The sequence below is a fragment of the Frieseomelitta varia genome, unplaced genomic scaffold (assembly GCF_011392965.1).
Source record: "Frieseomelitta varia isolate USP_RPSP 00005682 unplaced genomic scaffold, Fvar_1.2 scaffold_412, whole genome shotgun sequence".
Taxonomy (NCBI): domain Eukaryota; kingdom Metazoa; phylum Arthropoda; class Insecta; order Hymenoptera; family Apidae; genus Frieseomelitta; species Frieseomelitta varia.
The window spans coordinates 84,190-108,141 of record NW_025110160.1 but is presented as its reverse complement, the minus strand read 5'-3'; the positions used below and the strand labels follow the sequence as shown (position 1 = coordinate 108,141).

Sequence of the window (23,952 nt, the reverse complement as noted above, 5' to 3'; positions counted from 1 at the left end):
CTCTCCAGAGATGATGTGGACTTCTCCCCTGCTCTCATTATGAGAGATTCCAGTCGATCCTTGACTTCCTGATCCTCCAACGTCTTCCGACGTTTCTTATACGCTCATTCTAAAAATTTGTACAAAGAAAAAAAGTAAGTACCTTCAGCAGGTTATTAATTTTTCATTTTCAAACCTGTGGCAGAGCACAACAAAAACGAGTATTTACTATATCCATCTTCCTATGTGAACTTTTCCTCATCCTTTTTTAAGGTAATTAACATATACCATATTTAGTTTGTAAGTCTGTAACAAAGTGTTTCCCAACAAACTTTGTATAATACTTTGTATTTTGTTTCCTTTTTCATGTGTAGATCATTTTATGTCTCCGCCGTTTGGAATCGCGTATTTTAAACTTGGGACACCCTGTATATAATACAATTAACATAACGTCAATTTTGAACGAATCAGTGATAGTTCATACCTCATTGTATTATGCAAAGTGCGTCTGTCGTGAATGACAAACGTTTGAATCCCATCTCAGAGTAACTAGGAGATATTTTTCAATATTGTACAAATTCAGTATTGAAAGATTTAGCAGTTACCGAAAGAATTTAAGATTTGAAACTAATAAAAATTTTTGAAATGCTGAAGCGTATCTGAAGTGATTCGAGTCATACATGCGTATGTACATTCGATGCGATTCAACGCGCACTTCAGAGCGCATCCCAGGCATTAAGCAGTATACGTTGCATACGTTTAATCTAAAAGCTAAAAGAATGACACGTATAAAAGGTTGTCGCTTTTAAAACACTTAAGAAAATAATTAATTTACCTGAAAAAATTATTTTCCATAGGTGTATCATTCTTCCAAACAGGTGATTTAATTTTATTTTACTTACTGACATTTCTTCTGACGATCTTCGGAAATTATCCCGAGATAAGAAGATCCACGTTCTTCATCAACAATTTCCTACACTTACTGCTCGGAGAGAGGTAAACAAGTTTACAAAAAACACTAAGTTAAGTTGTTATATATATATATATAATAAGAAATTTATATATATAAAGTATATAAATAATTTCACACCACTATCAATTGCTTGAATTCTGGGCAATAAATTAATTACGAGTTAATGACCATTTTGTACCCGGAGTTGGAATTGTATAACAAAGAAAATTTACTTGATAATGAAATTCGATAAATTACATTTCATCGTCTTCGTACGTTTGTTAATGAAAAAATGATTTCATAACTAACACTTAAAAATCATTTTTTATCAATTACTTTTAGTATCGAGTATTCAAATAGTTTCTTTTTGAAAAATCGGTTTTCCAATTATTAAGTATACATTTTTTAGCATTTGTAAACAAAATAATCGTCCATACGCACAACGGAATTTCAACACCCCTAATTTTTCTCGATGTACAAATATATTTATTATTTTATTTATATTTACTCGTAATATTTAAATTTTATCGTTGACAGTCCTGTATGATTCCCTTACTTCATATAAAAAATTATAAAAATGCATTCACACTGTATTTACACTGAATTCGTAAATGGTTTCTCGTTGTTTGTAGAATAGTTTTATCACTTAGGGGAAATTTGTACAAACAGGAAACATTTGGCACGGAATACATTGGATTTCTTGTATCATCAACAAAATTGCAACACAATCGCTCGTAATATTACGAAAGTGCGTACTACAAAACAGCTTTTCAAATGCAAATATCGTACTATTACTTTTTTTTTTTTAATTTTCATCCTGTCGAACGAAATCTCATCGTAAACTTTCGTTCGTTTTAGTAGCATCAGTCTACTTATGCACAGTAAAGTTGTCAAAAAGTACTTAATTTTTTCAGAATTACCTCGCCAATCAGAATAAAGAGGATGAGGAGAGATGCGACAGCTTGACTCAACAGTTTCGGTAAAGTCCTTTGAAATGGCCATGATCCAATAGAAGACAAAAGGCGCTTAGTCAATCGGAAGGTAGGTTGGTCGAAGAAATCCATGCCGATTGTCGCTGCGTTGCTGTCGGTGCACCGACTCATAATCACAAAGAGACATGGATAGGTCAATTAAAATTGCATGCGCTGAAATCGACGTGACTTCGCTTGTTAAATCATTAGCAAATTAGTTAAGTATGCGAACAGTCGTAATAGTCTAGCGTTCTACGTTCACTAAACCTGAGAGACGAGACGAGGTCTTTACATCTTCTCTTTTTTTTTTTTTTAAACGTCTTTGTTGAAATTATAATGCCTATAATGGTACACACATTTGCGAAACTATGAAATAGGTTCAGTCAATTAAAGGAAGTTATTACTTCATCGCCTTTGCTTCTTTTTAGTCGCCCTACACAAGACGTTCTGCTTAATACGAGAAACTATTGAATTATTAAGCGAACCGTTTAACGCGGCCATAAAAGAGTAATTTCTCACATTAGAACAATTTTCATTTCGGATGAGATATACCCCTTCGTGCGATCGATTCCCTCGCTGTTTCCAGTGGAAAGCAGATAAATTTAACAATGACTACTTACAGAGCGTCGTGTAGAAGTCTTATAGAAGTAGTAAACTACTTTCTATAAGACACTTTGTTTTAGTTTTGGAGCATTTGACACTTTTTTCACATATTCGTGTTTTTTTCTATTATAATATAAATATATTGTATAACTACTAAATGTTCCTCTTGAAATATAATATTATTCCTGAACGAGTGATCTCGACACAAATCTGATATAGTCGTAATTAGTGTTTTGTGAATTAGACATACATTAATGAAAGAAAATTTTTAGCAGATTTGGCATGGAATAGAATTTCATAGTTTCCTCAAGCATCAGTCTCTTATGGTTATGTTTTATTTATTTATTTGTCCTATTTTGTCTTATATTTATATTTCATGTATTTTCTTCCAGAGTAGAGGAATGTTCAGTACATGGAAAGTTAGCCATATTTCGGGCATGGAATGCATAGCACCGCTCGTAACTATCCACCTCTCCATAGTCACGTATTCCAATTTATTCTTTAATGCAGAAAAGGTATTTTCTTCATCTTACGTAGTCTATAAATATTAAGAGTTGAGTTTTATTGAATGTAACTGTGATTTTAATTGATTTTAATTGATAGAAATAAAATTTGAAGAATTTCGCAGAATGGATAGTCGAATTGAACCCTTTGAAGAGGGGCATTAGTATTGCATTGAACTAAATAAATCCAAAAATTTTGAGTTAAATAAGACAAAATTGAGCAAATCGGAAACATTGTCAGATCAACACATTTTCAGTTTTTGGATTAAAGATAGATGCACCTCTTTTGAAGGAACAATTTTTTATGAAGTCTCTTTGACCTTAACATATACGTATATTTATCTCGTAGGAATATGTCATGTCCATACTGACTTCATATATTTGTATTTATACATTTCAAATGTGTTATTATCCAAGCCCACCCACGAAATGGGCTTTTAACAACTTATTGATATCATTTAGAAAAATATCTGAAATAATTTTCTCAAGCCGAAAGTACTCATCTAGTGCAGTTACTTTCAAATGAACTTTCCTTTCCTTACTTCTATTGAACAGTCTATTTTTTTTCTTCTTTCAGATTAAGAATGTACTCTTATATATTAAAAATGACCATGAGTATTACAAGAGCCGTCCAGAAAATAAGATTCTCCAATATTACGCTATACAGGGAAGTAAAATTGGATTTTATCACGTTTGTAAGTGTGCCAGATTTAAAAATGAAGAGAAATACCTGTCATCAATTTTTGAGAGCGTTTGTATTTTAGCTTACATTTATTCAACATTATTTGCGTACCTATTATTACCAACGGTACAATTGGTAATTGTATCTTCGAATCATTCTGAGTTTAAAAGCTTGCCAGTCGTTGTCGATTTTGGCATGGACTTGCAACAATATTATTATCATTTGTTCATACCTGTTTACATATCAATAATCATGGTTGTCCATGTGATTGCGTCGTGCGATAATACATACATGGTGTATGTTCAGCATACCTATGCTCTGTTTGCGATTGTGAAGTACGGTTTGTCTCTATTAAATAAAAAATTTACTTGATCTCAAATAAATTTTTTATTTAATAGATACTATTTAATTTCAAAAGGATATTTTTCCAGTTACAAACTAAAAACTATACACATTTTGGATACGAACAGTTTTACAGATTTAATGAATGAGCGTTTGATCGAAAAGTACAACAATATTGAATTATCATCGGTGGACAAACAGAAAATTTTTAAGAAACTAGTGCTTTGCGTAAAAGAACATCAAAATGCGATAGAGTTGGTGATCTTGTTGTGAATGTAAAATCATATTGTTTACTTCTTTCGCATTAAATTAATGAACTTTATTTTCCGTAGATACGCAAATCTCGTTGAATCATTATTCTCTAAATCCATATTGGTTCAATTGTTTTGTAACTTTATCATTCTTACTGTTAGTGGAGTTGATGTAAGTACTGTATTTGATATTGTACTTACATTATTTATTATTAGTATATGTTGAACTTTTATAATTATTGTATTTTATTATTTTTAGACTGTCACGAATTTAGGTGTCAATACAAGCAATATGACGCGATCTGGAGCCCTTTCATTTGCACAGGTTATACGCATATTTATTCTTTGCCTTCCTGGACAAAGACTACTGAATCACAGTGAAGAGTTGCATGCCGCGGTGTAAGAGAATGTTTATTATTAATATTCTCCAAGTTTTGTGCTCGAAGCAATAACTGATAACTAATCCATTTAGATGCGAGACAAGGTGGTACAACTTTCCAGAAAACTGTCTTAACTTATATAAGTTCGTACTCGCAAGAAGTATGATATTCAGCAAAATAACAGCTTTCAACATGGCCGTGATGTCGATGGCAACGTTTCAAGCGGTAGAAATTTTTTATTCTAACTTTAGCACATATACCTCCGGTTAAACAGATAGCATACTCTAAAAATTATTAATTTCTTTTCTCTGCATCACATTTTTGCAAATTTATGTGTTTATTACGTTAATTTATATTTAACCGATTGTGTTTCACACGAATGTTACGCTTTCGGTAGCTTTTATATGATTAAGGAGTGTAAATATTCGATTTGTGCTCTGCCTCGCAAGAGTACAAAATTCTTTATATTTCTTTGAGAAATTGCGCCCCGGTAGTGACATTAAATACATAGCACACATAATGCTAGCCTGAGAAAATACGTGTGTAATAATCTACGCATTCTCTCTGCTGTACGATTGACAATATAAGAAAATGTGAGAAAATAAATGTGTGCTATCTTTTTGTAAGTTAATAGTAACTAAAATAATCCATGGTTCGCGTTAATTGATAGACTTAAAAATGGAAAATTCTCTTGTTTCTTGCAAATGAAACATAAACAGAAAACGGCATTTTTCGTGATCTAATTGAGCGTTATAATCATAAGATCATGCATAATATTATATTGTTTATATTTTCAGATTATTAAAACCGCAATGAGTTACTTCACTGTATTATTGTCAATGAAGTGAAAACTGAACGCATCTTAGTTATTGTATTTTCCGTTACTTTACATATTGTATAGTGTAATGAAGTAATAACTTTAATTGTTTATGCTGTAGTACTCAGGTAGGAAGAAATATACTTGAAGATGGATAAATATATTCATATCAATGCTTAATGTTTAACATTTACACATAGTATTATGTCACATGTTATACAATATGTCGTCACTCAAATAACCTTGCTATTGGTCTCAAAATATATATTGCAATATAAAATCTTTCTCTTCCAATCGTAATTTGCAACTTATGGTACAAAAAATCAGTGTAACAATGATCTGTTGATAACTTAAAGTACATTTTACACAATAGAATTATTACCATAGGAAATGATATTCATGCTCGTAGAGTAACAAACAGAAGGAAAACATCCAAAATATGAGGATCCAAGTCTGGTGTAAAGAGTGAAGTTTCTAATGTCGTCGAATACTTTTGAACTTGTTCGTGATACTGTAAACAGAATACAGAACGTAATGTACGAGAAGACGAAACATTTATTTTGTTTTATATATTTATATTTCTTCATCGATATTGTACAAAATTTAGTGTTGAAAGATTTAGTACTTACCAAAAAAATTTAAGATTTGAAACTAATAAAAATTTTTGAAGTGTTTAAGCGTATCAAAAGTGATTGGAATCATATATATGTATATTCGATGCGATTCAACGCGCACTTCAGAGCGCATCGCAGGCATTTAGCAATATATATCGCGTTTGTTTTATCTAAAAGCTAAAAGAATGACACGTATAAAAGGTTGTCGCTTTTGAAACACATAGGAAAAGAGTCAATTTACCTGAAAAAACTGTACTTTCCTTAGTTGTATCATTCTTCCAACAAACAGGTGATTTAATTTCATTTTACTTACTGACATTTCTTATCTTCTGACGATCTTCGAAGGTGAAATTATCCCGAGATGAGAAGATCCACGTTCTTCATCAACAATTTCCTTCACTTACTACTCGGAGAGAGGTAAACAAGTTTACAAAAAACACTATAAGTTGTTATGTATATAAATAATTTCACACCACCATCAACTGCTTGAATTCTGAGCAATAAATTAATTGAGAGTTAATGACCATTTTGTACCTAGAGTTGGAATTGTATAACAGAAAATTTGCTTGGTAATGAAATTTAATGGATTACATTTCATCGTCTTCGTACGTTTGTTAATGAAAACATGATTTCATAACTAACACTTAAAAATCATTTTTTATCAATTACTTTTAGTATCGAGAATTCAAATAGTTTTTTTTCGAAAAATCGATTATCCAATTATTAGGTATACATCTTTTAGCATTTGTAAACAAAATAATCGTGCGTACGCACAACGGAATTGCAGCACCCCTAATTTTTCTCAGTGTACAAATATATTTATTAATTTATTTATATTTACTCGTAACATTTAAATTTTATCATCGACAGTCGTATACGAATCCCTTATTTCGTATAAAAAATGATAAAAATGCATTCACACTGTATTTACACTGGATTTGCAAAATGGTCTCGGTGTTTGTAGAATAGTTCTATCACTTGGGGGAATATTGTAAAAACAGAAAACATTTGGCACGGAATACATTGGATTTCTTGAATCGTCAACAAAATTGAAACATAATTGTTTAGAATATTACGTGCGTATTATTACCACAAAACAGTTTTTCAAATGCGAATTTCATGCTATTATTTTTTTTTTTTTTTAATCTTCATCCTATCGTTTGAAATATCATCGTAGACTTTCGTTTTAGTAGCATCAATCTACTTACACAGTTGTAAAAAAATACTTATTTTTTTCAGAATTACCTCGCCTATCAGAAGAAAGAGGATGAGGAAAGATGCGACAGCTTGACTCAACAGTTTCGGTAGAGTCCGTTGAAATGGCCATAATCCAATAAAAGACAAAAGACGCTTATTCAATCGGAAGGTAGGTTGTTCGAAGAAATCCATGCCGACTGTCGTTCCGTTTCTGCCAGTGCACCGACTCATACTTACAAAGAGACGAAGACAAGTCAATAAAAATTGCATGCACCGAAATCGACGTGAATTCGCTTATTAAATCATTAGCAAATTAGTTAAGTGTTCGAACAGTCGTAATAGTTCAGCGTTCTACATTCACTAACCTGAGAGACGAGACGAGGTCTTTACGTTTCCATTTCTCTTTTAGAACGTCTTTGTTGAAATTATAATGCCTATAATAGTACACACATTTGCGAAATGATAAAATAGATTCAGCCAATTAAAGGAGATTATTACTTCATCGCCTTCTCTTCTTTTTGGTCGCCCTACACAGGACGTTCTGCGTTTCTAGTACGAGAAACTATTGAATTATTAAGCGAGCCGTTTAAAGCGGATATAGAAGAATAATTGCTCACATTAGAACGATTTTCATTTCACAGTGAGATATACCCTTTCGTGCGTGCGATTTCTTCACAGTTTCGTTGAAAAGCAGATAAAGTTAACAGTGACTACTTTGAGAGAGTCTTATAGTTTTATAGAAGTAGTAAAGAAATATTATTTTCTAGAAGACGCTTTTTTTTTAGTTTTGGAGCATTTGACACTTTTTTCACATATTCTTTCTTTTCTGTTAGGACATAAATATATTGTTCTACCGACTATATTGAACTACTAAATGTTACTCTTGAAATATAATACTTCCTGAACGAGTGATAGCGACACAAATCTAATTTAGTCGTAATCAGTAATCAGTCACCATACACAAGTATTTTGTGAATTTATTAATGGAAGTTTAAATTTTTAGCAGAATGTGATATTTGGCATGGAATAGAATTTCATATCATTTCATTCAGTTTTCTCAAGCATCATTCTCTTATGAATAAGTTGTATTTATTTATTCACATATTTTGCCTTATATTTATATTTTATGCATTTTCTTTCAGAGTAGAGGAATTTTCAATATATGGAAAGTTAGCTATATTTCGGCCATCGAATGCATACCACCGCTCGTAACTATCTACCTCTCCATAGCGACGTATTCCAACATATTTTTTAATGGAGAGAAGGTATTTTCTTCAACTTACGTAGTCTATAAATATTAAGAGTTGAATTTTATTGAATGTGATTTTAATTGATTTTAATTGATTTTAATTAATAGAAATACGCTGATTTTAATTGATTTTAATTAATAGAAATACCCTGATTTTAATTGATTTTAATTAATAAAAATAAAATTTGAAGGATATCGTTTAATGGGATAGTCGAAATAAGCCATTTGAAGAGGGACATCAGTATTGCTTTGAACTAAATAAATTCAAAGATTTTGAATTAAATAAGACAAAATTGAGCCAATTGGAAAGATTGTCAGATCAACACATTTTCAGATGTTGATGGAGATAGATGAACCTTTTTTGAAGGAAGTGATCATTTTTTATTGAGTGTTTTTGAGCTCAACGTATACGTATATTTATCTCTCGAGACATATATCATATTCATACTGATTATATTAAATACCTTATGTATTTATATATTTCAAATATGCGTAATTACCCAAGGCCATTCACGAAATGAGCTTTTAACAACTCTCCGATGTCACAAGATATTTACAAAAATATCTGAAATAATTTTTTCAAGACGAAAATACTCCTCCAGTACAATTACTCTCAAATGAACGTTCCTTTCTTTATTTGTACTGAACAATCTTTCCACTTTTCTTCTTATTTCAGGTTAAGAATGTACTGTTATTTATTAAAAATGACCATGAGTACTACATGAACCGTCCAGAAAATAAGATTCTCCAATATTATGCTGTACAGGGAAGTAAAATTGGATTTTATTACGTTTGTAAGTGTATCAGATTCAAAAATGAAAAGAAATACTTGTCATCAATTTTCGAAAGTTTTTGTATTTTAGCTTACATTTATTCAACATTATTCGCGTACATATTATTACCAACGGTAACATTGGTAATTGTATCTTCGAATAATTCTGAGTTTAAAAACTTGCCAGTCGTTGTCGATTTCGGCGTGGACTTGCAACAATATTACTATCATTTGTTTATACCTGCTTACATGTCAATGTTCATGGTTGTCCATGTGGTTGCGTCTTACGATAATACATACATGGTGTATGTTCAACACACCTATGCTCTGCTTTCGATTGTGAAGTACGGTTCGTCTCTATTAAATAAAAAATTTATTTGATCTCAAAAGGATATTTTTCCAGTTACAAACTAAAAACTATGCACATTTTGGATACGAACAGTTTTATAGACTTAAAGAATGATCGTTTGATCGAAAAGTACAACAATATTGAATTATCATCGGTGGACAAAGAGAAAATTTTTAGGAAACTAGTGCTTTGCATAAAAGAACATCAAAATGCAATAGAGTTGGTGATCTTGCTGTTAATGTAAAATCATATTGTTTATTTCCTTCGTATTAAATTAATCAACGTTATTTTTCGCAGATACGCAAATCTTGTTGAATCATTATTCTCTAAATCCATATTGGTACAATTGTTTTGTAACGTTATCACTCTTACTATTGGTGGAGTTGAGGTAAGTACTGTATTTGATATTGTACTTATATTATATATTATTAGTATACGTTATACTTCTATAATTATTATATTATGCTTTATTATTTTTAGACTGTCACGAATTTAGGTGTCAATACAGGCAATATGACGCGATTTGGAGCTCTTACATTTGCACAGGTTATACGCATATTTGTTCTTTGCCTTCCTGGACAAAGACTACTGAATCACAGTGAAGAGTTGCACGCTGCGGTGTAAGAGAATGTTTATTATTAATATTCTCCAAGTTTTACGATCGAAGCAATAAGTGACAACTAATACATTTAGATGCGAGACTAGGTGGTACATCTTTCCAGAAAACTGTCTTAATTTATATAAGTTCGTACTTGCAAGAAGTATGATATTGAACAAAATAACAGCATTCAATATGGCCGTCATGTCGATGGAAACGTTTCAAATGGTAGTAATTTTTTATTTCTACCTGTTTTAACACATATACCTCGGGTCGAAGAGATAGCACACTCTAAAAATTATTAATTTCTTTTCCCCGCAACCTATTTTTGCAAATTTATGTGTTTATTATCTTAATAAACCGACACCATTACGTACACTTAACCGACTGTGTTTCACACAAATGTTACGCTTTCGGTAGTTTTTGTATGATTAAGGAGCGTAAATATTCGATTTGTGCATTGCCTCGCGAAGATACAAAATTTTTTGTATTTCTTTGAGAAATTGCGCCCCGGTAATGACATTTAACACATAGCACACATAATCCAAGCCCATGAAAATACGGATGTAATAATCTACCCATTCTCTCAGCTTTACGATAGACAGTATAAGAAAATGTGAGAAAATAAGTGTGTGCTATCTTTTTATAAGCTGCAGACCGATTTTGTGCGCACTACGAAATGCGGATGATTTTTTGCACTTAAAACATTTTAATAGTAATTTAAAGAGTAAAAGTAGTGAGTTAATGGTAACTAAAATAATCCATGGTTCGCGATTAACGCATAGACTTAAAAACGAAAAATTTTCCCAAATGAAACAGAGTGAAACGGCATTTTTCGTGATATAGTTGAGCGTTAAATAATCATAAGATCATATATAATTTTATATTGTTTATGTTTTCAGATTATTAAGACCGCAATGAGTTACTTCACTGTATTATTATCAACTACATGAAGTGAAAACTGAACGCGACTTTGTTCTTGTATTTTTTGTTACCTTACATATTGTATGGTGTAATGGAGTAATAATTTTATTGTTTATGTTGTAGTACTCAGATAAGAGGAAATATACTTGAAGATGGATAAATATATTTATATCAATGCGTAATATTTAACATTTACACATAGTACTATGTCACATGTTATACATGTTATACAATATTATGTCGTCGCTCAAATAACCTTTGCTTTATGTCTCAAAATATATATTGCAATATAAAATCTTTCTCTTTCAATCGTAATTTGCAACTTACATTACAAAAAATTAGTGTAACAATGATCTGTTGATAACTTAAAGTACATTTTACACAATAGAATTATTACCATAGGAAATGATATTCATGCTCGTAGAGAAACAAACTGATGGAAAACATCCAAAATATGAGGATCCAAGTCTGGTGTAAAGAGTAAAGTTTCTAATGTCGACGAATACTTTTGAACTTGTTCGTGATGCTGTAAACAGAATACAGAACAGTCAACGTCATGTACGAGAAGACGGAACGTTTATTTTGTTCTTATCATTTGATAAAAAACTTACAGTCAGAAACACTTGTTGTAGTCTGCCTATAGTCCATTTGTACCAATGAGTATTATAATCTATACCGTCAGTGTCGCAGCGACCTAAATGCTCAGATAGGATCATTATAAAACGCTGGAAAAAAAAAATAGTGAAGTTAATATTTTTCGGTATTCTTATAAATATTCCTATAAAAATGCGAAGCTTTTATACGCACCTGAAAAATAATAAGAAACAAATTTTTCTGATCTGCTTGGGCTGTTTCTAATTTCTCTTCCATTCTTTCTACAACGTCTTCCGATGGTTTTTCCCTATTTCTATCTTTATTATTATCCTCGTCTTCTGACGATGAACCTGATCTACTCTCAGCTCTTCTCAACTTCTCACGGGCTTCCGCTAATTCCGTGCTTAACTTTATTACATGTTTATTTTTCTTCCGGATTGTTAAGTGAAGAATTTCCCAGATATATAACCTAGAAAAATAAATGTAATAAATATTGCGTACCGCGATATTTGAAACGTTGTCCGTACTTAGTGAATTCTGACACCATCTCTTTGGAAAATATCCAATTTGCGATGGCACTACATTCGATAATTCCAGTTTTCAAGAACTTGTCAGTTAAAACAACCATCATTTGGTAATGGTTCTTCCATAATGCGTACATGTTCCTCAAAATGCATATTTGAGCTTCTTCAGTTTCGGCAAGTACCTGAAACATACAAATTTATTTATGTACTGTAAATTTGTTTATTGGATTATAAGTAGATTATAATTTCTGCTCGCAATCTTACTTGAAAAACATAATGAAATTTTCCTATCGCCGCGAAACTGTGACTAAAACTTTTTGAACCTAAATTCAATAATGTCTGTACAAAAACGTCAATTTTCAAGGGATTGAAATTGTTCGTTTCTTCATTTTCTCTAGGGCCTGGTAATGTATTTAATACGTTGAGAACTTCTTCCGGTGTACATTTACGTCTTATTGAGACAACTAATTCATGAGCTGCTGCCGTACCCGGTAAAGAACCTAGAGCAATTTTCATTAAATATAATTTATTTAGCATTTATAAATCAAACTGTCAAAAGTTCTATATACTTACTGGCGCCCTCAGAAGTATACTTATAAATAGGTTCTGGAGGTGCTGGAATTAAATCAGCATACGATTCTGGCATCATATCTCGTATTCTTTGGTAATATGATAATCTAAGTATAAATTATAAAGAAACTTTAATTTTTACGAACTTGATCTTACGCTGTTAAAATTCTAATTAATTTAATACGTAAATACCGTAAAGCTTTTAAAAGTACTTCTCGGATAAACTTTGGCCTGGGATGTTCTGGATCACGTTGTAAACAAGAATCCCAGTCCTCCCAGGACCAACGAAACTGGAAATTGCTCAAATGATATGCGAACCACCATACGAAACGGTCAAAAGCAGTGGCGGCCATACTATCTATGCGACGAAACAAAATTTCTGTTGCTTGAGCTAAAACCTACATTAACATAAAACAAATGATAGATATTTGTATTTGTACTTGTGTCTATGATGTGATGATGCATTATATTTTTACCTGCGGCATTGTCGAAGGCTGTAATTTACAAAGCTCGATCAAAATTGATCCGTAGCATATCTCTAAGTGTTTTGGCGCAGGTAGTCTAAACAGTTCGCCAAATATCACTTCAACGATACAATAGTCTAACGGTATTTTTGCTTTGTACGGAAAGTTTAATAGCTGGGCTGCACTGAAATTTATTTATGTAAATTTTTAGTTACAGAATGAAGTACTGCATGAATAATAAATGGAAGAAGAAAACGTACCAATCTTTTCTTTCGAAGAAGTAATTATTGATAATTTGCCTTAAATGTTCTTCTATGAGAAAACGTTCTATAGCATGGCTTCCGGGTAATAACGGCCCTTCGGCTGGACAATCTGTGTAATCGAACATACGAAAAACTACCGTAGGTAACGGATAGGAATAAGATTCGTGATGAGGTGGTGGCATTATGGTAGGTAAGTTGTGTTGCAGCGCTTCGCACAATATTGAATCAAATGCAAGATATGGTCTAGGAATATGCTTCTCCGCCCAGTTGTCTTGTCTGAGTTTCCTCACTTGAGCCCACAAACAATCTAAATACTCTTCCTGAGGATGAGGCGTATCGCTCGACCATACTCTCAACGCTGCTTGATGTTTCTTGCTCCGTTTGTTCAAAAATATCTCTATCGTCACCATCAAATGATCTAATTCTTGTTCTTTCTTTTCGTATAATTCTCTCCCTACCCACGGTAATGTTGATAACACAGCATACACATACCTACAATGAATAATAATAAAACAAATATATTTCTTACACCTATGAAATCAAATGGAACAATTCTCTTACGTACCAGTCCCGTCTTACTTGAGGCACTCCATCTTCGTTGGCAGCGTCCAACATATTGTCAAACAATTGCATCAAAGATCCACAAGACAAAACATGGCAGTTCACTAAATCAGCGAGAAATCTCAAGGAATATCTAGCCACGTCCCATTTACAAGACTTCAACGCGTCCTTGAAATTCTTCACCATGTAATCGACAAATTCACCGCCAAAATTGAAGTTCTTCGCGTTCAAAAGACCAACGAGTGTGGTGTAGATCGTACATTTCTCTGGCATCCGAATTGCACATTCCGTCAGGATCCTGAGTATTTTGCTACGAAATAACCCAAGGTCGGCTTCCAGTACCGAGGCTAAACCCTCGAGATTGCTCTCCAGAGATGACGTGGACTTCTCCCCTACTCTCAATATGAGAGATTCCAATCGATCCTCGATCTCCTGATTCTCCGACACCCTCCGACGTTTCTTATACGCCCGTTCTAAAAATTTGCACAAAGGGAGTCACTCCGACAGGTCACCAATTTTTTTTATTTTCGAATCAGTGACAGAGCACAGCAAAAACGAGCACTTACCATATCCATCTTCCTCCTCATGAACCCTTCTACGACTCATTTCTCGAGGAGATTGAATATACCGTGTCGATAGGTCGTGATGATTACGATACGATTTATTTCAGCACGATTCAGTACTTTACACGATTTAAAACTTCAACTGTAAAGCATCATTGGACGAACATAACCTCTTCGATCTTCCACAAGCAGGCTATAGGGAGAAGCGAAGCGTCGTGAGATGCACCATTGAACGCAAAGTAAAGAGTTGCCGCGAACTTTCTATTCGTGAAAGTCAAACATCCATCTGGTGGACAAACTTGGAACCTTCGTCAGAAATACGGGATGCATGTTACGACTCTGTTAAATTGTTGACCCCTGATATAGATGGTAGTGACTCGCAAATATCTTAACCTAACCTGCAATTATTACAGCTGAAGAGTGGATTGAGCTTTGTATTTCACAGTTGTTCTGAGTGATAATCGAGAGAAAATGCCCGAGAGCGTGAAAGTGGAGACGAAAACAAGCAAAGAAGCTAGGAGCGGCAAAGAGGAGGATAAAAATGAACTGGTGAGCATTCGATTTCCTTTCGTAAGATTATCGTCAAAATACCATTTTCAAGAATAAAAAATGCATCTGTTATGACTCTGTTATTAGTTTTATTTAAGTAAGATGCCCATTTAAAAAAAGAAAGGAAACGATATGAATTTGACGTTAATCGTAACATTAATTTGTTTCGATACTTTTTTTAGTCTGAAGAGGATAAGCTCCTGCAAGAGGAGTTAACTAACCTCGTTGAACGTTTGCTAGATCCCAACACGACTTTGCATTACCCAGCTTTGGAGTCTCTGCGCAATCACATTCGTGCATCCACGACGTCAATGACCAGCGTTCCGAAACCTCTCAAGTTCATGAGACCTCATTATGACACTATGAAATCTATTTATGAAAAGATAACAGACGTCAAGTCCAAGGAATTGTGTTCCGACGTCATCTCCGTTCTTGCCATGACGATGGGCGAAGGTAGAGAATGTCTCAAATACAGACTCACTGGATCTGCTTTAGCCATCGGAGAATGGGGACATGAATATGTTAGACATCTGTCGGGAGAGTTGGCTGGTGAATGGGACGAGGTGACGGATGATGCAGAAGCTACCAATAAAAAACTAATAGCCCTGGTGCACGAAATTGTACCGTACAACATGGCCCACAATGCAGAGACAGAAGCTTGTGATTTGCTTATGGAAATTGAAAGGCTAGATCTGCTGGAGCAATACGTGGACGAAAGTGCATATCAACGAGTTTGCTTGTACTTGACAAGCTGTGTGCCGTACGTAGCAGATCCAGAAAATAATACTCTACTTCATTCCTCTGCCAAATTATATAGGAAGTTTGGCCAGTATCCTCAAGCTGTTAGGCTGGCGATGCAGTTGAACGACTTACCACTTATCGAAGATATGTTTACAAATTGTACTGACCTGTAAGTCGAATTATTTAATATCGTTTTAAAAAAACATTTATGTTATTTCTCATATACGTTATCTTTTTTCTCAGCTCGGTGCAAAAGCAACTAGCATTCATGCTAGGTAGACAACAGATTTTCCTGGAACTTCCAGAATCTACTCCAGAATACGACGACCTGGTGGAGATCATGTCCAATTCCTTGTTGAATTACCATTTCCTCAATCTCGCCCGTGAATTGGACATAATGGAGCCAAAGACACCAGAGGATGTGTACAAGTCACATTTGGAGAACTCCAGATCTCCGTTTGGCGGTGGCCAAGTAGACTCAGCGAGGCAAAATCTTGCTGCGAGCTTCGTCAATGGTTTCGTGAACGCGGCCTTCGGCCAGGATAAACTGTTGGTCGAGGATGGCAACAAATGGTTGTACAAGAACAAAGAACATGGAATGCTCAGTGCCACGGCGTCTCTCGGTCTGATACTGTTGTGGGACGTTGACGGCGGCTTGACACCAATAGACAAGTATCTCTACTCCTCCGAAGACTACATCAAATCTGGCGCGCTGTTAGCTTGCGGCTTGGTCAATTGTCGGGTGAGGATCGAGTGCGACCCGGCGTTGGCGCTTCTGTCCGACTACGTGTTACACAGCAGCAACACGATGCGCATCGGCGCGATCGTTGGCCTTGGATTGGCGTACGCCGGTTCGAATCGCGAGGCTGTTTACGGCCTTTTAATCCCTGTACTTAGCGACCCGAAATCCAGTTGGGAAGTGATAGGCGTGGCGGGCCTCGCTCTGGGAATGGTTGCAGTAGGTTCTTGCAATGCTTACGTCACAACGACGATAATGCACGCCCTAATGGAGAAGTCCGAGGCAGATCTAAAAGACACGTACGCGCGATTTCTACCTCTAGGTCTCGGACTGTGCTTCTTAGGGAAGCAAGAAGCGGCAGAGGCTATAATAGCAGCCTTGGAGATAGTGCCGGAGCCCTTCAAGTCAATGTCCACGACGTTGGTCGAGGTGTGCGCGTACGCCGGCACCGGGAACGTTCTGAAGATCCAACACCTGTTGCACATTTGCTCCGAACACTATGAGCCGTCCAACGAGAAGGAGGACAAGAGCGATCGCAAAGACAAAGACAAGAAGGAAGAGAAGAAGGAGGATAAAGCGAAGGACCTCAGCTCGAGGCAGGCAATCGCGGTGCTCGGCATCGCGTTGATCGCGATGGGAGAGGAAATTGGCGCTGAGATGGCGTACAGAACGTTTGGCCATTTGTTGCGTTACTGCGAGCCTGTTATCAGACGGTCCGTGCCCCTCGCGCTTGGCCTCATATCGGTCTCCAATCCAAAACTGAATATACTCGATACGTTGTCTAAATTCTCCCACGACAGCGACCCGGAAGTAGCCCACAATGCAATCTTCGCGATGGGTTTGGTCGGGGCCGGAACCAACAACGCAAGACTGGCCGCGATGCTGAGGCAGCTTGCGCAATTCCATGCCAAAGATCCGAACAATTTGTTCATGGTTCGCATCGCGCAGGGTCTAACGCATCTTGGCAAAGGAACTTTGACACTGTCACCGTATCACAGTGACAGACAAGTGTTGAGTCCCGTGGCGCTTGCTGGACTTCTAGCCACATTGATTGGCTTCCTTGACGTGAAAAACAGTAAGTAGCTTGAGCTTTTCGTAAACACTGAATTTTTAAGACCTGTTGAACTAACTACGACGTTTGTTTTCAGTTATTCTGGGTCGTTCTCATTATTTATTGTACACGCTGGCGGTTGCAATGCAACCAAGGATGTTGGTGACGTTTGATGAAAAGTTAAATCCCTTGGCTGTACCAGTGAGGGTGGGTCTCGCTGTGGACGTCGTAGGCCAAGCGGGAAAGCCTAAAACCATCACTGGTTTTCAAACCCATACTACACCCGTTTTGTTAGCGTACGGTGAAAGAGCAGAACTGGCGACCGAGGAGTATGTACCTTTGACGCCAATCATGGAAGGTTTTGTAATTCTAAGGAAAAACCCAGACTTTATACCATAACTGTAAAACAGTTGTACGATTACGTGAAAAACATATTTTATATAAGTTCTAGTATAAAATACAATGGAAACTGTTATTATGTGTACGCAAATGATCTTTTTTTTTTTTTTTTTGACGTATAACTCATAATTTAAACGATAGATCGAAAGTAATGGAAACCCGTGAGAACTCGTGGATTTATTTTTTACGAGTTACCGAAACAATGAATAAACAAGCAATTTTGATAATTTTTGTATTTTTACCTGTCATAATAATAAAATTACAGTTTTCTTTTTTTTTAACAATAATTATATACTTTAATAATTAAAATACTGATCAACGTGTAAAGGTATTCAAAAACTAATACGTTTTACATTTACAAGTTATAAAAATAGTGAAACCTTTGTTTACAATAAATTGTATCTGTGTATTGGCAAGATAAAATGATAAGTAGTTAGTCACGTACGTATAAAATGTAAATATCTAAGAGATTTGCCCTTTGCTATAAAAGTTCGTGTTATTAATGCGTAAAAAATGGCGCCGTATACTTCTTCGAAAAGTACTATGTATAAAAATGTATATATATTTTATGATTGCGCGATTTATATATCCGTCAATAAATTCTATCAAAAATCTTAAACTATGTAGCTTATAGTAATGTTACACGGTACTTGGGTAGCTAATTTGTGACGTTCTTTTTAAAAGATGTATACGATGACGACAAACTGTGGAACAAGATATCTTGCTATTACATTAAGATATACATGTATCTAACAGTATCAAACAGTCGCACACAAGACACCTGAATTACACAGTTCGTTCCTGATTTATATAAAAAAATATATGATTATTTTAAGTAATATTCGAACACATTCACATTTGTTGCATTATGTCTAACTGTGTATGAAGTATAAAAAAAAAAAAAAAAACAGTATCAAAATATCAGTTGTGATAACAATCAGTAGTTGTATTTGATTTCATTGTTGGATTAAGTGATGATTCATCTTATGATTATTATTCTTAAATTACTAGCTTAAAAATAATCCTAATGGACAGGTATGACACGTAGATATCATTACATAACTTGTGTATAATCTCAATTTATAAAAAGATTTATAAAAAGTCGTAAACTTCTCTAAAATTAAGATGCGTTTCGTTACATACATACATACATACATATATATATATATATATATATATATATATATATATTTCGTAACGATCGAGCGAAAATTTTTATTGCTTTCAAGGAACAACATCTGGGGAGAAATTTCCTGACAGCCGTTTGTCGCAAACATTAACAAAAATTTGCTTCCATGTTACAATGAACAGTGACTGGCGCTAAAACGTGATAAGGAGAGCCTAAGTTCGTTGTCGGTGACGGAAGGCAAGTCGATTGTCTTTTTAGATCAGGCTCGGTATTACTGCCAACTACCAACAGCGGTTCGGCAAAAGTTTGTTGCTCAGAATCATCATGAGGTGTCATTGTACTGTATCCGTGATCGCTATCGCCACCGGGTGGCTTTCTATAATTCGTGGAAACCCTGTACGGCGAAATAGGCGCTATCCCATCTCTTATCAGAGAATCTAAATTGTTCTTCGACTGATCCAATTCCATAGGCTCTACGTCACCTTCTAGATGTGTCATACGCAGCATGTCGGGCGACGTATGTACATGCAAACACTGATGTTCTACACCAGACTGAACAGATCGAAGTCTGTAACAGAACAGCATTAACCCCAGTAACAAAAGAAACCCCAATATTCCACCAGCTACAGGTCCAACTGATGGCCACTCATGCACTGCAATTTCCTCTGTCGACTGAGAATCTACAAAAAAAATTATACTTTCTGAGAAATCGTTAAAATTACACGTTAGAGATTCGTTCAAAAGAAACACTTACTGTACGTGCCATCGCTAAGCGGCATGTAAAACCCAAGAATACCTCTAAAACATACGGACATGTCGCTGCAAAATGGTGCTTGCAGCGGCGTCTCTCCGTCATTGTCTACATGACACCACTGACAGCCAACAATTCCGAGACACTCGCTCTCTACTTTGAACACCTTACAGTCAATGGACGGACACGTTTTTAAATTAGTAGACTGTATCCAAGACATCTGCGTGTTTCCCCCTTGCTCGTATGGTACTGGGCATGGCTCGAGGTTCATTTCGTTTATAGGGTATTCCGCACAGTTGGAGTAATACAAAGCACATTCGCAGGGGCATTCACACTCGGTTTGTTCCATCCTTTTGCAATTTAAACACGAGCGATCCATCGTGCTGCACGGGCAAAATGCTCTCAATAAATTACAAGTCACGTTGACTACTCCTAGAAACACGTTGGTTCCTGGTATTGCTGCTACTTGATACTTGACACAGTGTTCGCCGTGTACTATGTTTGTAAGGACTTCGTCGAGCGAGGTATTAAACTGATAATATCTTTGCACGGTGCCATCCAAGTAGTTTATACACGCTTTCTTCTTAACGAAAAGCTCGTGATTCAGTATGTCGTTTGCAACCAACAGTTCCTTGTGCGTCAAGTGTTGCTGTTCGATTTTTCCGATCGGTTCTAACAATGCTGGATGCGAGACTAAATAACCTTTGTCGTCCATTAGGAAACATTTTACCGTCGAGTTATTACAGAATGAGAACATCTCTTTCAGAAGCCTCGAAATGAAGCCTAACGCTACGTCCATAGACACGACTGCGATAGCATCGTCCTTTGTGGTTGATTCTGAATTACGATGAACTGTGTGACTCAGAGTAACAACGTATCCGGAACCACCAGCACCTAAATACGGAGGTGTGAAAACTAATTTCCCAGAGTGTTCCAGCGCTCTTCCATACCACATTCTTCTCTTGGGATCAAAACCAGAGTCCAGCATAATTCCTGGATATATTTCCAGCACGCCACTCACCACTCCAACAATGTATCTGTCCAACAATATAAACAATACAATTAAGTAAAAACTCTAGTCTTTCTGTAAGATACGTAGTAAAAAGTGTACCTTCTTATTATAAATTTGTTCAAAGCACTTCCTATGTGCCTGCCTTTGAAGTAACCCAACATTTGAGTCAACATAGCCACGTCTGGCCTGACAGATTGATGTAGACCAGGATTAGCTAATAATCCTGTCAAGTCCTTTAAGTATGCCATGTAGCTCTGCATCGTTACGGCAGTTCCAGTTTCTAATAATTTAAGCTGCTCTATCGGAGACTGAAAGCACCACGGAGAAAGATAGACCACTCCCGTTGCTAAAAAAATACAAACGTATTTCCCTTTGAAATTGTTGAAAGACTTTCAGGAGAGAATCATTGACTTACACAGGGACAAGAGTTTGTTGTGATAAGTACAAAGAATGCTCTTGTCGGCAATGCTGTGCATCAAAAGGTCGAGACGGTGATGCAAGATATTCATTGACAACGTTGGCACCAATTTTGCAACAGGCAATACACTTTCGTTGGTTGCTGACACCAAGCACACTATTAAATCCGTGTATGTCAAATGTTTCCACCGGTACAATTTCTGAAATATAAACACTAAATCAATATGAGTTTGATACGTATTTATAAATACGGTATTTATAAATACCAATGTACCTGTTCTCCTAATTGCGTTTTCACGTTCATTACACCCTCGTACTCTTCGATCATTGTCTTCACGGTTTCAAAACGGATATTCTCCATGTGATGTAAATTAACTTTGAGGGGTTGATCGAACATCGATTCCATTCGCGGGAAATCTTTGTGAATCCAAACTATACCCTTGTTGTCAAATAATATAGCGTATGTATGCATACCAGCGTTGAAATAGATTATATCGTCAAGGAAATTTCGTAATTTAACGTCCAAAGATATTAACGCTTTGTTCGTGATGTGTCCGACAGACAAAGTCATTGTTTTACTATATAAATCAAAATATGGATCGGACAGATAATAGTCTTTTTTATGTTCCTCAGAACATTTTAAATCGGAAAACAACTTTGACACTTCAAAGCCCAGTATATTTTGTGTAGGGAGAGTTAGTACATTGTCACTGTGTTCTTTACTATTTGAATGTGACTCTTGATCTGCAAAAAGGAATTATATTAGCGATATATATTAATTACATTATAAACAATTGCAATTACACGATTAAACTCACCCGAAAGAATTAATATCGTTTTTACATAGCCACTTATTTTTCCCGTGGAGATCATGTTTCTTATTTTCTTCAGGTGTGAAGTGAGTTTAAGCGTGTTTGTCAAATGTATAAACACCACTTCACCCATCGCATGTTGCAGCAATTTGTTAAAGTCAAAATCAATCGTATCGTTTGTCTCTGAAATTTGAGCAAAATATTTTTATAAATGAGACAATACGCAAGTAACGATGAAACAATGAAAAAAAAAAATTGTACCTATTCTTGTTAAACTGTGAATATAACGTGCCAGCTGAAACTTATTGACGTCCGTGGCTTTCAACAAACCATCCTTGCAATGAGTGGTGGTGTTCACAGAAAGGCCAATAACATTAACATAATCCGTGTGTGACAGCATATCGATTATTGTCTCTGCAGTTATCTGAGCCAAAGTGATATCTCCTTCAGACATGAACAAGCCATGCTCGAGTAACAGCAACACATTCTTTCTCGGGCAGTATTGACATAACAGAAGAGGTCCAATGTTATGCCCAGCACTAGAAGGACCACATACAGTCACCGGATACATGAAAGGCAGCAAATGCAAGTTCTTCCACTCCTGGTTTCTCAGATGTAGCGCCAATTCTGAAACACATGAAACATCAGACTTGAGCTCGCACATAAGGCAAACAAACAAACTTGTCTTACCTTGAGCAATTCGAGAGCAAAAGTCAGCCAACCCGTTCGACGTGAGATCCAGTCTGCTCGCAGATCCAGTGTGCTCAAACTGAACCTCGCTTCTTGCCAGAATAGGCTCCACGATGCTATAGCTCTGCCTCAAAAGTTTCGCGTAGGATAGCAACTTGTTGTTCAGCTTATCCACCAGCAGGCTCAGCCTCATGTTCAAGCTGCTCGACACGTTCACGAACTCCATTTCGTCGAGCATCTTCTGAAACGGTTTCAGGCCAAGCTCCGCGTCAGTGATCGAACGAAACTCGCCCGACAGCCGAGCAACGATGTCTCGTAGGCAGGTCCCATTGAGCGGCTCCGCGTTCACCTGCTTGCGCAAAGTCCTGCCAAATTCGCAATTCGCGTTCACGCCGGTGCTCTCGTCGGTCGAACTATGCACGTTGACGAGCACCGTCGCGAGAAATCCCAACTGCAACAGTATCCTGCTCTCGAGGACGATCATCCTGGCTCGGCGTTCACGCGGAGAATCCGGACACGTTGCACGTCGATGACATCGACGGCGATGGAGTTCACTTACGAATCACGATGCACGCGATCAAACGAGGATTAGCTCAATGGGTACGGGCGCGCGAGTGATTCTTGCATTCTGCTGTTCTTCAGGCTCACACCTGCACGCAGATCTGGTAACCTGCAAAAATTCGTCGCGCCGCCATAACGACGCGGGCCACCGCAAGCAAGGTTGACAAGTGCGCAACTGGAAATATTACTTTCCTGGCCGTGTCACTTTCTAAATGAAATCCAACCAGATCCTGTCTTTAGCGTTATGTGAACGCGTCCTGCGGTTTCAGGGGCCCGCGACTGTGTCTCTTCGCCCCTCTCTCCCTTCGGCGCTCTTACCATTATAATTCACCGCCTTTTTCGTGTTTCTGTGCGCAAAACGTAGTGCCAGGTGGAACTA

The 23,952-nt window shown here is 36.1% G+C and overlaps 5 protein-coding genes across 11 annotated transcripts; 2 read left to right on the top strand and 3 right to left on the bottom strand.

The window, feature by feature from the left end:
- The first annotated feature begins 599 nt into the window (after window positions 1–599).
- LOC122531730 (odorant receptor 13a-like) lies at window positions 600–11,372 on the top strand. Of its 5 annotated transcripts, none has more exons than XM_043659879.1 (10): window positions 600–975; window positions 1,846–1,972; window positions 2,898–3,020; window positions 3,586–3,703; window positions 3,773–4,025; window positions 4,122–4,286; window positions 4,365–4,455; window positions 4,543–4,682; window positions 4,756–4,888; window positions 5,461–5,923. In XM_043659879.1, exons 3-10 carry the CDS (start codon window positions 2,907–2,909, stop codon window positions 5,509–5,511), a joined length of 1,065 nt encoding a protein of 354 aa, XP_043515814.1. In that variant the 5' UTR covers window positions 600–975; window positions 1,846–1,972; window positions 2,898–2,906; the 3' UTR covers window positions 5,512–5,923. The 5 variants fall into 5 exon arrangements, with proteins under 5 accessions (XP_043515814.1, XP_043515813.1, XP_043515818.1 ...); XM_043659878.1 differs by lacking the exons at window positions 3,773–4,025; window positions 4,122–4,286; window positions 4,365–4,455; ... (1 more) ...; window positions 4,756–4,888; window positions 5,461–5,923 and adding exons at window positions 9,404–9,656; window positions 9,716–9,880; window positions 9,959–10,049; ... (1 more) ...; window positions 10,355–10,487; window positions 11,162–11,372 and having other exon boundaries at window positions 688–975; XM_043659883.1 differs by lacking the exons at window positions 600–975; window positions 1,846–1,972; window positions 2,898–3,020; ... (5 more) ...; window positions 4,756–4,888; window positions 5,461–5,923 and adding exons at window positions 7,334–7,403; window positions 8,434–8,556; window positions 9,217–9,334; ... (4 more) ...; window positions 10,355–10,487; window positions 11,162–11,372.
- Window positions 5,773–6,426, bottom strand: LOC122531731 (nuclear cap-binding protein subunit 1-like). 2 transcript variants are annotated; one of them, XR_006307373.1, is made up of 3 exons: window positions 6,336–6,426; window positions 6,110–6,271; window positions 5,773–5,991 (listed from the first exon to the last, which is right to left on the bottom strand). XR_006307373.1 is itself a non-coding variant. In XM_043659884.1 (2 exons), exons 1-2 carry the CDS (start codon window positions 6,411–6,413, stop codon window positions 5,878–5,880), a joined length of 192 nt encoding a protein of 63 aa, XP_043515819.1. In that variant the 3' UTR covers window positions 5,773–5,877. The 2 variants fall into 2 exon arrangements, 1 of the variants encoding a protein (XP_043515819.1); XM_043659884.1 differs by lacking the exon at window positions 6,110–6,271 and having other exon boundaries at window positions 6,336–6,413.
- On the bottom strand, window positions 11,333–14,951 carry LOC122531726 (nuclear cap-binding protein subunit 1). Its single transcript, XM_043659863.1, has 11 exons — window positions 14,726–14,951; window positions 14,164–14,632; window positions 13,596–14,090; window positions 13,348–13,519; window positions 13,064–13,269; window positions 12,875–12,978; window positions 12,566–12,801; window positions 12,305–12,483; window positions 11,991–12,246; window positions 11,795–11,908; window positions 11,333–11,709 (listed from the first exon to the last, which is right to left on the bottom strand). The coding sequence occupies exons 1-11, from the start codon at window positions 14,763–14,765 to the stop codon at window positions 11,596–11,598; spliced, it is 2,385 nt and encodes a 794-aa protein (XP_043515798.1). The 5' UTR covers window positions 14,766–14,951; the 3' UTR covers window positions 11,333–11,595.
- Window positions 14,952–15,087: 136 nt separating this feature from the next.
- LOC122531725 (26S proteasome non-ATPase regulatory subunit 2) lies at window positions 15,088–18,428 on the top strand. The gene is made up of 4 exons (XM_043659861.1): window positions 15,088–15,271; window positions 15,454–16,181; window positions 16,256–17,826; window positions 17,900–18,428. The coding sequence occupies exons 1-4, from the start codon at window positions 15,194–15,196 to the stop codon at window positions 18,199–18,201; spliced, it is 2,679 nt and encodes an 892-aa protein (XP_043515796.1). The 5' UTR covers window positions 15,088–15,193; the 3' UTR covers window positions 18,202–18,428.
- A 694-nt stretch (window positions 18,429–19,122) lies between these two features.
- Window positions 19,123–23,877, bottom strand: LOC122531724 (VWFA and cache domain-containing protein 1). Of its 2 annotated transcripts, XR_006307372.1 has the most exons (9): window positions 23,013–23,877; window positions 22,584–22,949; window positions 22,329–22,505; window positions 21,785–22,254; window positions 21,509–21,710; window positions 21,193–21,439; window positions 20,085–21,118; window positions 19,375–20,010; window positions 19,123–19,340 (listed from the first exon to the last, which is right to left on the bottom strand). XR_006307372.1 is itself a non-coding variant. In XM_043659860.1 (8 exons), the coding sequence occupies exons 1-8, from the start codon at window positions 23,494–23,496 to the stop codon at window positions 19,478–19,480; spliced, it is 3,513 nt and encodes a 1,170-aa protein (XP_043515795.1). In that variant the 5' UTR covers window positions 23,497–23,877; the 3' UTR covers window positions 19,123–19,477. The 2 variants fall into 2 exon arrangements, 1 of the variants encoding a protein (XP_043515795.1); XM_043659860.1 differs by having other exon boundaries at window positions 19,123–20,010.
- Window positions 23,878–23,952: the final 75 nt, after the last annotated feature.

What these genes read in the sequence shown, in the direction of transcription:
- LOC122531730 (XM_043659878.1), top strand. Translation starts at nt 2,907, where the DNA reads ATGTTCAGTACATGGAAAGTTAGCCATATTTCGGGCATGGAATGCATA. An exon ending in AATTGGATTTTATCACGTTT is followed by an intron (nt 3,704 to 9,403) that starts GTAAGTGTGCCA and finishes TTTGTATTTTAG; the next exon opens with CTTACATTTATTCAACATTA. An exon ending in GAAGAGTTGCACGCTGCGGT is followed by an intron (nt 10,282 to 10,354) that starts GTAAGAGAATGT and finishes TAATACATTTAG; the next exon opens with ATGCGAGACTAGGTGGTACA.
- LOC122531731 (XM_043659884.1), bottom strand. Translation starts at nt 6,413, where the DNA reads ATGTCAGTAAGTAAAATGAAATTAAATCACCTGTTTGTTGGAAGAATG. An exon ending in GGAAAGTACAGTTTTTTCAG is followed by an intron (nt 5,992 to 6,335) that starts GTAAATTGACTC and finishes TTCTGTTTACAG; the next exon opens with TATCACGAACAAGTTCAAAA.
- LOC122531726 (XM_043659863.1), bottom strand. Translation starts at nt 14,765, where the DNA reads ATGAGTCGTAGAAGGGTTCATGAGGAGGAAGATGGATATG. An exon ending in AATTTCATTATGTTTTTCAA is followed by an intron (nt 12,484 to 12,565) that starts GTAAGATTGCGA and finishes TGTATGTTTCAG; the next exon opens with GTACTTGCCGAAACTGAAGA. An exon ending in ATGGTGTCAGAATTCACTAA is followed by an intron (nt 12,247 to 12,304) that starts GTACGGACAACG and finishes TTATTTTTCTAG; the next exon opens with GTTATATATCTGGGAAATTC.
- LOC122531725 (XM_043659861.1), top strand. Translation starts at nt 15,194, where the DNA reads ATGCCCGAGAGCGTGAAAGTGGAGACGAAAACAAGCAAAGAAGCTAGG. An exon ending in TTTACAAATTGTACTGACCT is followed by an intron (nt 16,182 to 16,255) that starts GTAAGTCGAATT and finishes CTTTTTTCTCAG; the next exon opens with CTCGGTGCAAAAGCAACTAG. An exon ending in CTTCCTTGACGTGAAAAACA is followed by an intron (nt 17,827 to 17,899) that starts GTAAGTAGCTTG and finishes GTTTGTTTTCAG; the next exon opens with TTATTCTGGGTCGTTCTCAT.
- LOC122531724 (XM_043659860.1), bottom strand. Translation starts at nt 23,496, where the DNA reads ATGATCGTCCTCGAGAGCAGGATACTGTTGCAGTTGGGATTTCTCGCG. An exon ending in AACGATATTAATTCTTTCGG is followed by an intron (nt 22,255 to 22,328) that starts GTGAGTTTAATC and finishes TCCTTTTTGCAG; the next exon opens with ATCAAGAGTCACATTCAAAT. An exon ending in GCTTAGCGATGGCACGTACA is followed by an intron (nt 20,011 to 20,084) that starts GTAAGTGTTTCT and finishes TTTTTTTTGTAG; the next exon opens with ATTCTCAGTCGACAGAGGAA.